Here is a 12684-nt window from a genome sequence, read left to right on the forward strand (position 1 = left end):
GCTCCAGCTCACTTTGGACCTGGAAAACTTTGGTGACCTTAGAACAACATATTGCTGCCATTAGAAATCTAGCTGAAGGCCCTGACTTCACAAATTTACATAAAAATTAAAGGTCAAGACATAAGTTTACCAGTTACATGCCCATTCAGTAGTGAAACCCAGAATGAAACATACCACTGAGGTTCTGGGAGTATAGTTTAATGCAGTTCTTTTAAAGAGGATGAGAGTGAAGTACCTGGTCAGCTACATTGGTGATACTGTACTCTAAGCAGCATGTTGAGTGAGAATAGTTCAGAAACTATTATAGAAATAAACAGCCACACATGTTAAGAGTCAAATTCTTATGATGTTTATATTTTCACAGTAACCATTTTTAATAACTCATCATCTTTATCTGATGACTCCTTTTATGACAATTAAGATGGTAATCCCCAATTTCAGTGATCTAGTAAAATTCAGATTCAAAGGAATGCAAATTCATTTTAACAATAGACACAATGGGCAATGTACTAATTTTCTCTGCTGTCATAACAAATTACCACAAACTTAGTGGCTTTAAAACAACATAAATTTATTTCCTTACAGTTCTGTAAGTCACATGTCCAACACGGGTCTCAGCAGGTTACAATCGAGGTCCCAGAAGGGCTGCATCCCTTTCTGGGAACTCCACTGGAGAAAGTTTCCTTGCTTCTTCAAGTTTCTAGAGCCTGCCCTTAGTCCAAGGATGGACCCACCTTCCTCCATCTTCAAAGCCAGTAATGTTGAATCTCTGACCTTCCATTGTCATTCTTTGAAAGGCTCTCCACTTTTAAGGACTTCTGTGATTAAACTGGGTCCACTCAATAATCCAATATAATCTCTCTGTCTCAAGGTCTACACCCTCAAGCACATTTGCATAGCCCCTTTACCACATATTCACAAGTTCTGGTGATTAGGGCATGACACCTTTGGGGACCATTATTCTGCCTACATATAAGCAGAAACAGCAAGATAAACATTTTTTTATTGTCCATCTTTCAGAAAAATTCATGTAATTTAAATGTTTCTTATGATAGGTACTATACACAGGGGAAGTATGTAGCCCAAATGAACTTTTGTACTGATTCAAACTCAGGAGAGACCATGGCATGAAAATTATTTCAACACTGGAGTGATGTCATATGAAACCCAATTTTCATGGGATACTCCAATTTTAATTATCCCTCTCCTGGCATCATTTCCCTTCACTAAAACAAATAGGTATTTTCAATTCTAAGTCCAAAATAGAAAAAAAAAAAAAGAATTTAAAATGTTTCATAAGAGCTGTTTGTTAAAGAGACCCTATTCTTAAGTTTCTCCAAAGCATTTTGAGGTCTAAATATAATTTAGCATTCATTTTAAAAATTATAGTTGTATAGGGTTTTAAAACACTGCTATCCAAAAAGTTCCTATTCTAATCAGCCAAAAAGAGGAAAAACCCATTATTATATGGCAAAGGGACAGCTAGACACATTGAGCGGGCTTTCAGTGCAATAGGTCTTAAGTGACTCTATTTGCTAAACCAAAAACAAACTCTAAATAAGGATATTTTGTGACTTTTTACCTTCTCTGTGTAAAAAGTCTTAAAAAACAAATATATGGGAAGACTACTGTACTTGTATCTGATACACAAGTATATTTTTCTAATGGAAAACACAATAAAACAAAAAGACCTCTCCTGAAATTGACGGTCAGTTTACAACCAACAGCTGCATGCTACACCTTGTAACAAGTAACATGGGAGTCTGAGAAACTTTCTATCCACTAGTAACTGAAGTGGAAGAAAGAAGACCTGTAGAGAGACAAGGGTCAACTTTGCCAAAACAGTTTCCACATTTTTTAAAGTGTGCAAAAATGGGAATAGATCTACAAGCCCTTCTCACTCATACATTAAATATACTTCATTTTTGTGTCCGTATAAAACGTCCCAAAACAAGTATCGAATGTTCTATGAAGCAACCAAACATGTAGGTTTTCATATTCATATATTACATATCCATAATATTAATGTTCATCTAATGTTTCATGTTAGTTTAGATAACTGTACCTTTTAATCCCCTGTCCAATTCTGTTCTGTGTACATTCCTAACTTAAAGGAAGTTTGTCAACTCATTTTGTAAAGTGAAGAAAGAGTACAGCATTTTAAACTAAAGCTTATATTTTTTATCCTGACTAGAAATTAATGCAAGGGACATTTCTAGAAATATGACAAGTGATCTCAAACAAATAGATTGTGTTTTGAAAGTTTAATTATAAGCCAAAATATATTTTTTCCACAGAAAATGATCACCAGATACCAAGCTGGTCTGTAAACACCTAATTAAACAATAATAGCCAAATGGTAGATAAAAATTAGCAGAAAATGCACTATAATTCTCAAATAATGAAACACTATGAATGCTAAATATTGACACTTCAGGAAATAACTTTTTATGTAATTTCTCTAAACTTACATATAAAATGAAGGGAAATTCCAGCTACCTTAAAGTTCCTAGACTCTGGTAACACTGATTCCATTTCAGGTTTTCTTTGCTTTGAGCATGCTGTTTAGCACTATTCTCCTTTACTTACTAGGATTACATGACAATGTTAAAACATTTAGCATAGGTCTGGTATGAAGTAAGCACTATAAAAATCATACATTTATTATTTGAGCCTCACGATAACTGGGCAGTAACCTGAAGAGAGGGTAACAAAAGAGAGGATGTGTATACATCCATGCAAAAAGAATTACCTGAGATGGTATAACTATCATCTTTTCGAACCTTCCATTCTAGAAAACCTGGGTCTGAGGTCACTGAAGGCCAGAACTAGGCAACTTAGTCAAAAGGTCACTTAGTCAAAAGGTCACAGGACTGGAGGAAAGGCTGACCAAATCCACCCTGTAGATGAAAGTAACCTTGTGAAGCAAGTGACACCCCAGAAAGTGGATAGAAAACAAGAAATGACTTCTAAGCATTTAAGCAGATGGATCCAGCCCATTCTGGGATAAGGGCTAAAGTACTTTCCAGAGGAAGCAAGAGGGCATGGGCACCAGAGATCAACTCGTGCTCACCTCTGGCTAAGTCTGTGGGCCAGGCTGTTAAAAGCACTCAATCATCATCGGTTGTTAGGGTAAAGAAGAGATGAGCAGAGACTGGCAAGTGCCTGATCCTATTAAAGAAAAAGTAAAGGGAAGAATCATCATTGCAGTAATCCAGGGGTTCGAAACCTGAATGAACATTAGAATCTCTTAGGCATGCCTTTATAATGCAGAGTCCTAGGCCCTTCTCCTTAAAGATTCTGATTGCATAGGTCTGAATAATGAGAATACTTAGCTAAATTTGGGAATTCATCAAATTACAGTCAGTTCAATAGATTAGATTAACCTTTGGAGTAAAATTTAATTACAGAACATTGTCAATTTATATTATCTCACAAAATAACACGCAAAGCTGACTTAAAAAAACTACACACATGAATTGTACAACCACACATTTTCATAAAACAAATAATATATGTAAATGTCTGAAAACTTTTAAAACCACAAATCCAAAGTAAGCAACATACAGCTTCTTCAGATATATAAAAGGTTTTCTGAAAAAATAAAATAGGTAAATGTGCTTTCAAGTTTTAAAATTTGAAACTTAGAAATTATATCTGATTTTAATAAAGAAAATAAGACACTAGGTTTTTTTTTCATTTCAGAAACTTCAAGTCTTTTCATCATAATTGAAGGAACTGCATGATCGATTAAACACTGTCAGCATTGTTTTCCAAAATTCTCCATTAATTTTTTTAATGCAGCCATACACCTGAGTGCTCTGAATTACACAAACATATCCAATGGAGTCTAAGACTCACCAACATTTACATTATGCTTCTTCAACAGAATCTGAGATGAGCCACTAGTAAAACAGACTGTAAGATTATTTAGATGTGATGATGAATTGGTCTGCTGAACTCCAGAGGTCACAGAAGGAATTACATCTTTGAATTTACTTTTTAACAAATAAAATTCAGCGTTGTGCTAATCTGCTTTTGCATATTATTTGGAAAATGGCTATTAAGGCTTTATTGTAGAGGGGTACAAAAAATATCCTATTGTGCCTAATGAAAGATGGAGAAAAGAATGGTTTACAAATTACTGATGACCACCTAAGGGAATCCTGTTTTTTCCTTTCATTATGGATTTCTCAAAATCAAAGATATTTTTCAAATTAAAGTTACATTAAGAGCTTTCAGAAAATTAAATCCCTAGCTTAAGAACTTAAATGTTTTCAGATTCAAAATAGGAATGGATGATTATAACTCTGTTTTTTTTTGTTGTTTTTTTTTTTTGTTTTTTTAAATGTTGCTTTGGGGAAAAGTTTTGATTCATTGATTCATTCTTTCTAACAGCTTTTTCTTTGTTTACTATAAAATAACGCACTGTTACTGTGAGGACAATTTCTGATTCAATTCCAATGCTCTTGTATCTCCATGAGTTTTGGCATTGTTTACCAGCACCTACGGGAAATCACATACAGAAATATTAGTATTTTGTTTATTCACAATAACTGTAATTAAATCCATGGAAGCCAAGTATGCCAAAAGGCAGCAGGCAATATCAAACAACACAAGAAAAAGGGACTACGTGCAATCCTTCCAGTCATTTTAGCTGAAATAAATTGTTCAGCCAAAGCCAACATCAAAGATAAGCACAATTTATTCAAATGCTCAATTAGTAAAGATGCAACATTTTGATTGTTACCATTGTCAGCGCTGTATAAAACTGAAGGTTTCGTTTGGTGGTTTTGTTCACAATGCTGTCATCTCTAATCCCTTACCCAAAAAGACCATTTTATACACAGAACCGTGCAAGTGGTATTCCTCTCCTTTAAAACCACAGTTTAGAATCGAGGTTCTAGATTCTAGGCTCTATCAAGAAACTTTGCAAGGTTTTCACCAATTCTACAAACTAGAAGATTTAATTTCAGTTGTTCATTTGACTACTAAAACTTTTGGTTGTTCCGTTTTCAAACACTGTGAAGGGTTTGAGATTTTGATCTACTTGCAAGCTAACAAGTTAGCCTTGGATACTGCCAAAAGACATGGCTCTCCTGGGTCAAAAGTTTTTATCAATCATGGTACAGTAAACCGCATGAACATCAAGACATTTACATTTGTTTCCCTTAGCCCCTAAGACTCACAGGGGTGACATGTAGGGATGCACATAGTTTCCCACATACATACTGGATCACATTACAAGAAAAAAACCCTGAGACTAGGAGACTTGAATCTTTTATTTTTGTTATTTTTTTAATGTTTATTTATTTATTTTGAGAGAGACAGAAAGAACATGAGTAGGGAAGGGACAGAGAGAGACAGAGACAGGGAGGGAGAGAATCCCAAGCAGGCTCCATGCAGAGTCCAACACGGGGCTCAGTCTCATGACCATGAGATCATGACCTGAGCCGAAATCAAGAGTCAGAAGCTTAACCGACTGAGCCACCCACACATCCCGAGACTTGAATCTTTTATGATGGGCAATAAATAGGCCTAACCTCTGGTTTGGAGGAAGACACTTATGTCAGTCTCCCAAGGCTGTCACTATAAAAACATCCTTGAAAAGATGGTCTGGAACAAAGAGCAGTCAGGCCATCTGCTCACAGGATGTTTAGAAATACAAGAACATCATGGAGAATTCCCAGCATTCATACAAGTTCTACCTTTTTGCTTTGCAATAGGATAATTATAATGCGTTTCTCCAAGCATTGTTTTTATTAATATTTCTTTAAGATTATAAGTTTCACTGAAAGGCAAACAGTATTTCAAATGCTGTAAGTATTTAAAAAGCTTCTCATTTATTTATTTATTTATTTATTTATTTTTTAAATTTTTTTTTTCAACGTTTTTTATTTATTTTTGGGACAGAGAGAAACAGAGCATGAACGGGGGAGGGGCAGAGAGAGAGGGAGACACAGCATCGGAAACAGGCTCCAGGCTCCGAGCCATCAGCCCAGAGCCTGACGCGGGGCTCGAACTCATGGACCGCGAGATTGTGACCTGGCTGAAGTCGGACGCTTAACCGACTGCGCCACCCAGGCGCCCCAAAAAGCTTCTCATTTATACTCATTGTATTTTGTAAATTACAGGCTCAAATTATGAGAAAACAATGTATGTTTTTATATACTCTACCTTTTTTTTTTTCTTAACATTTATTCATTTTTGAGAGACAGAGTGTGAGCAGGGGAGGGGCAGAGACAGAGTGAAACACAGAATCTGAAGCAGGCTCCAGGCTCTGAGCTGTCAGCACAGAGCCTGACAAGGGGCTCGAACCCACGAACCGTGAGATCATGACCTGAGCTGAAGTCGGATGCTTAACCGACTGAGCCACCCAGGTGCCCCCTTATTTATTTATTTATTTATTTATTTATTTATTTATTTATTATACTCTACCTTTTTAAAAAGAATTTTAGACATACAAACAAATATGTTTATACATTTAGATACTAGTGCCATGCTATGAGGAGTAGAAACTGTCACATGTATCTTACAGAAAAAACAAGAAGTAAAATAATATTTCCAAAGATAATATGAAGATCCCATTAAATTCTGCTACGTTCAAACTTACCCTATTTGCCTCCAGTGCAATGCTTATAAAAAATACTATAACTAGCACCTAGCACCTTCATCAATACTTTCTTATTCTGCATGACACATTAGGAGAATCTATTTCCTACAGGTTAAATCAGTGGCTCTCAACGAGGGGCAATTACTGGTATCATCTGGCATTTCTAAAGATATTTTTAGTTGTCACAAGTTGGGTAAAGGGAGGAAGGCAGTGTTACTGGCATCTACCGTTTAGGGTGGTTAGGGATGTTGCTCAATAGCCTACAACGCCCAGGACAGGAACCCTCACCCCTCCTCCAACAAAGGTCCGAAATGAAATATTGTGAATAAAATTAATGCCTTACATCAATAAGTTCGTAGTCATTTTTGGCATGTAAGTGTCTCAGCAGGTACCAGCGTGCAGTTGATACAATAGACTTGGGAAAGCCCGGTTGATGATACACCACTTTTTCCAAAAGTCGCCGTGTCTCTCTGAAAAAGAGTTCAAAGCATCTAAATTAACACAAGATATTTCATTTACTAGTCTCACACATATTATCTTTCTCATTCTTTTGCACACATGGTACTGATTACTTCATGATTTTTTTCATAGAATAAAGGTAATAATAATAGCTAACATTTATTAAGTGTTTATTACATGTTGGGTACTATGCTAAGTGGTTTACACATGTGGTCACATTTAATATATTCAACTTGTAAGGTTAGGTTGCTGTTACTATTCCCACTTTGCATATAAGAAAAGTATGGCTCATTCCAAATAGAAGAGGGGAAAGGCTCCTATTTTATGAGCACTTCTGATTAGAGCATACCTCTAATTTTTTTTGAAAACAGATAGAAAACAATTAAGTCCATAAAAAATACAAAGATAATTTACACAAGACTAAAAGTGTATTATATCAGGCTTTTTAGTATATGCTTTAAAAGGACGTATACAATATGTGAACACATATAATAGAACAGGGTGGTTTACAGTTGTGTTGTAAGTTTTTCTTTCCTAATTTACTAACATCTGTGACTCCAAAGACTTCCGTATTTGTAGAAACAACACAAATTGTAACTTCAGAAGTTTTGAATAGGAGGATCTTATAAGAAGTAACTGGTTTGAGGTAGAAGGTAAAGAACCTGTCTTGAAGATGCTTCTACATAGAAATCACCATATAATAGGCACACACTTTTTTCTTTGAGTCTGTGCTGATTCGGGCTGATTTTTGGTGGTGATCACGTTGTGGGATGTGCTAACAGATTACAGGCAGGTGGAGACTAAGGCCTTTAAGTAATCTACACTGAGCTTCAGCAGAAAGAGTTCATGAGGAAGTATAAATTATAGGCTAAAACATTTCTTGGTGAAATTTGCCATACAAAAAAATGACCAAGAATAAATCATAAATGATGCTGGAACTGGTGATGAGCCATTAGTCTTAGTTCTTCCTTCACTCCTATTTTGGGATGTTGATGTGCCCTTTGCCACATATTTATATGTATGAAACTCTATAACTTCACTACCTATCTTGTTCTAGTAACATATGCTCCTAAATGGCTGTCTTACCTACAGTTGCTTTGTATTATGTGTGATATCCATTAGAGAGAGATATTATTCTCAGAATTTCAAAATATTCTTGCTTGTTTTTTCATCCATATGGACTTTTAAGTAGTTTTCTTCAAATTTATTTCTGACCCCATCCATACCCTCCAATAAAAAGATCACCCAAATTATTATATTTTAATCTCAGAAGCTTCGAGCTTTTCTAGATATAAGAACCACACTATCGGGGCGCCTGGGTGGCGCAGTCGGTTAAGCGTCCGACTTCAGCCAGGTCACGATCTCGCGGTCCGGGAGTTCGAGCCCCGCGTCAGGCTCTGGGCTGATGGCTCAGAGCCTGGAGCCTGTTTCCGATTCTGTGTCTCCCTCTCTCTCTGCCCCACCCCCGTTCATGCTCTGTCTCTCTCTGTCCCAAAAATAAATAAACGTTGAAAAAAAAAATTTAAAAAAAAAAAAAAAAAAAAAAAAGAACCACACTATTATAATATGTCTCTATCTTTTAAATATTCATTAGTTTTCCATAGCTTATTGCCTTGCATGAACTTGGGTCAATCTAGCCTTGAACTTGGGTCTTTTTGGTTTCTAGAATCCACATTACAATGTTGGTGCATCCTAAGACAGCAAAACTCCCAGCCCTTCTTTACTTGAAATCCTGTCATGCCCAACCTCTCATACTGTATGTACCAAACTATTTTTTGTAAAACAAATGTAAGACTTTATTTTCTTTATATGGTACTAGAACACCTTTCCCAAAGTAGTAACGAATATATGAATAACACCAAGTTTGTTAGACTAACTTTAAATCTGTTTCCTAGAAGGACTGAAAGTGAAGAAACATTTCCAAGAAAAAAAGGGAACAACGATTTTTCATACCTTGCCCCCATTTTGCGGTTGAATTGTAACAAAGCTTGTAAAAAGACAGCCAATGGACAAAAGCAAAGTTTCAAGGCCTCAGTTGTAGCTTCTTGAACCAAAGATGACCAGTGATTATTGGGAATATTAGCCTGCGAAAATATAAGACACATATTAAATCAAAGCTTTCCGGATGTTTACGTTAAAAGGATGCAATTCAACTCTCATTTATTGAATGCCTACTTGTCCAAGTCACCATGTAAATGCTACAGGGACCATGATTCTACAAAATGATTAAGATCTGATTTCTGTCCTTAAATAGCTACAGAACAGGGCAGACTGGAATAAAGAAAGGTTTCAAAGAGAAGACATCACTTAAAACACACTAAAATATTTATTAAAACAAAATGCACTATTCTGCTATATAGGTGAATAAAATCTATCAGTTACTAAGCCTCTTGTTTACCAAATATACAAAACTCAATTTAACATGACTTCAACAGGTAGTGATAAAGTCCCACATTCAAAAATTATCTAAGGATAAAGAAAAGACTAAAATAAAATATTTTAATGAAATCCCAACACAGAAAAAAGGTACAAAGCACAATTAATTAAACTGAACTCATCAATACTGAGAACTTTTTTTAAAGAATTTCACCTTATAAGGAAAATGTTAAGGCAAACTTTAGTGTCTTACAATATGGGCTGATTCAGAAATAATAGATAAGTATTTCCTAAGGAACAATAACTGGAGTTAAATATGGTGAACAGTCTGCTGAATTATGTTAGAAGGAAAAAAATACACACTTAAAACCTTTCATTAAAAACCTGAGACTGTATCCAAAATCTATAAAGAACTTATCAAACTCAACACCCAAAAAAGCAAATAATCCAGTGAAGAAATGGGCTAAAGACATGAAGAAACACTTCTCCAAAGAAGACATCCCGATGGCCAACCGACACATGAAAAAATGCTCAATGTCTCTCACCATCAGGGAAATACAAATCAAAACCACCATGAGATACCACCTTACACCTGTCAGAATGGCTACATTAATAACTCAGGCAACAACAGATGTTGGTGAGGATGTGGAGAAAGAGAATCTCTTTTGCATTGTTGGTGGCAATGCAAGCTGGTGCATTGGAAAACAGTATGGAGGTTCCTCAAGAAACTAAAAATAGACCTACTGTATGCCCCAGCAATTGCACTACTAGGCATTTATCCAAGGGATACAGGTGTGCTGTTTCGAAGGGACACATGCACCCCCGTGTTTATAGTAGCACTATCAACAATAGCCAAAGTATGGGAAGAGCCAAAATGTCCATCGATGGATGAATGAATAAAGAAGAGGTGGTATACACACACACACAATGGAGTATTACTCAGCAATCAAAAAGAATGAAATCTTGCCATTTGCACCTATGGAGATGGAATTGGAGGGTATTATGCTAAGTGAAATTAGTCAGAGAAAGACAAAAATCACATGACTTCACTCATATGAGGACTTTAAGAGACAAAACAGATGAACATAAGGAAAGGGAAACAAAAATAATACAAAAACAGGGAGGGGGACAAAACATAAGAGATTCATAAATATGGAGAACTGAGGGTTACTGGAGGGGTTGTGGGAGGGGGGATGGGCTAAATGGGTAAGGGGCACTAAGGAATCTACTCCTGAAATCATTGTTGCACTATATGCTAATTTGGATGTAAATTTTTAAAAATAAAAAAAATTTAAGAAAATAATATTAAATAATTAAAAAACCCTTAGACTTTAACTAAGATTTCATAATTACAGGCATCTAGAATACACATTTTAATAAAGGTAATAGAATGAGTCAATACATGGTCCATTTCAAACACTAAAGTATAAAAAAATGTTTTAATGTTAGGACAATAAACAGTGCATGCAGTATATTAGTGTAATCAAGGAAGAGGAAGCTATAAAGACAATAAATCTGAAAACAGAGGACAGAGGTAGTAAGGCACCTTCTGTAAAGATGGGAGCAATGAACCATTGGATACATCTGGCAAAGAAAATAAGGCAAAGCCCAAACTAACAAACTTAATCCCTGATATATTTTAGAAACCAGTAATACAAAACGTTTACTGGTTACTTTTATAATGTACTCTCATAAAATATTCTGTAAAGTTAGCCCAAAGATTATTATAGAAGGAAAAAGTTTCTATGCGTAACTGGTATATTAAATAGTAGAATGCACACTTTTGACTTCCATTGTGTCTTTAAAACTGATTATATGAGAAAGCACTTTTCCTCTCTCCCTGGATAGAAATTATAGCAGGTTCCATGACTCTGATATCCATTTTTCTTACAGTCATCACAAATAATCTTAATTAGAATATCCTCTTCTTTTAAGTATTTCAATCTTCATTTAAAGGTACGGTTTGCACCCGATCCCACCACAGCTCCCAGACTGGATATGGTTACAGGTAGCAGCACCTGGCCTGTTCTTTCTCCCAACACTCCTACCTTTTCTTGTTAATTGCAGTTTCAAACTGCTACTGAAATACTAGAAGTCTGTATTTGACTGGTGTCACTGTAAGATGATATTTCTAAGCCTGACAGATATTTAAATCTTTTTCTCATCCAGACTTTCCTGGCTTTATCCTAACTTCATGGGTAGTGTCTTATCTGCAGGACCAGCTATGTACTCTCTGGAGCCCAGTGCAAAATCACTGCAAAAATGTATGGCCCTTTGTTCAAAAATAATTAAGAATTTCAAGATGGCGACTACAAGGATTAAAGCAAGAGTGGAGCCCTGAGCAACTGCACAGAATGCACACCTGTGAAGCAGTCCTGTTCATCCACAGTTCCACTAGATGAATATACTCTATTTCACTTACTCTCCACATCCTCAAAGCAATCTTGAGACCTCTCGTTTCTTTTGTACTGAAACCCCATCACTCTTCTAGGTAGCCCTACTGGATTGGATTTAAGAGAATTCCTACGCCAATCCACTTTCACGCTGGACCACTCATTCCTGGCTCCAACAAATTCTAGGAGTGTTGCCAATCCCATGTCACAGGAATTCTCCTTCACTCCCTCTGTCTTGTACCCGAGCGTATATTGCTACCCACCTTTAGGATACACCCACCACTGACCACTCTCTGCCAGGGCACATACTTTCCAAAGCACTTTTTTTTCTGTCCTAAGACACCAAGTGGAGAGCCACAGCTTCTGAGGTTATGTCAGATACCTGTCTATATGCTACTAGACATGTGCCTCCAGGATCTCAGAGGCCATACATCAAAACCTTCCTTTCTTTGGCAGAAATCAAAAAGATTCTTTTTTGTTTTTGTTCTTTTTTATTTTTACTTACTGATTTGTTTTACTTTTTTTTTTTAACTCTTATTTTTATCCCATAATCAGTTACTCTAGAGGATGAAACCCAATTGTGTATAGATTGAAAGCAAAAAATATACACTTTCTCCCTTCCTCACCTTTGTGGGCATCTGTGTGTGGAAATGTGCCATCAAGATGGGGGGAGGTAAGCGCTCTCCAAAAAAATTTCTCCATATTCCTTCTCTAACTTCTAATCCATTTATAGCTTCCTTATAGGTTAATCTTCTACTTACTGCCAAAGTCTGTACCTTGATTTTATATCTTCCTTTGGAATCTGTTATCTATGAAATCTGATACTTAGCATCTTAGCCAAAC

At 36.0% G+C, this 12684-nt stretch overlaps 1 protein-coding gene across 2 annotated transcripts in view; it reads right to left on the reverse strand.

Annotated features, from left to right (window-relative positions):
- Positions 1 to 326: 326 nt before the first annotated feature.
- The window catches only part of TTC37 (tetratricopeptide repeat domain 37), an 87364-nt gene continuing 75006 nt past the window's right edge, over positions 327 to 12684 (reverse strand). Inside the window, exons 41-44 of one of the 2 annotated variants that reach the window (XM_043593865.1) lie at positions 9026 to 9156; positions 6957 to 7083; positions 4415 to 4506; positions 327 to 3171 (exon numbers count right to left, since the gene is read on the reverse strand). In XM_043593865.1, coding sequence (XP_043449800.1) covers positions 4432 to 4506; positions 6957 to 7083; positions 9026 to 9156 — 333 coding nt within the window. In that variant the 3' untranslated portion in view covers positions 327 to 3171; positions 4415 to 4431. Of the gene's footprint in view, positions 4507 to 6956; positions 7084 to 9025; positions 9157 to 12684 lie in introns of both variants that reach the window. The other variant, XM_043593854.1, reaches the window with a different exon arrangement.

The sequence above is a fragment of the Prionailurus bengalensis genome, chromosome A1, assembly GCF_016509475.1.
Source record: "Prionailurus bengalensis isolate Pbe53 chromosome A1, Fcat_Pben_1.1_paternal_pri, whole genome shotgun sequence".
Lineage (NCBI taxonomy): Eukaryota > Metazoa > Chordata > Mammalia > Carnivora > Felidae > Prionailurus > Prionailurus bengalensis.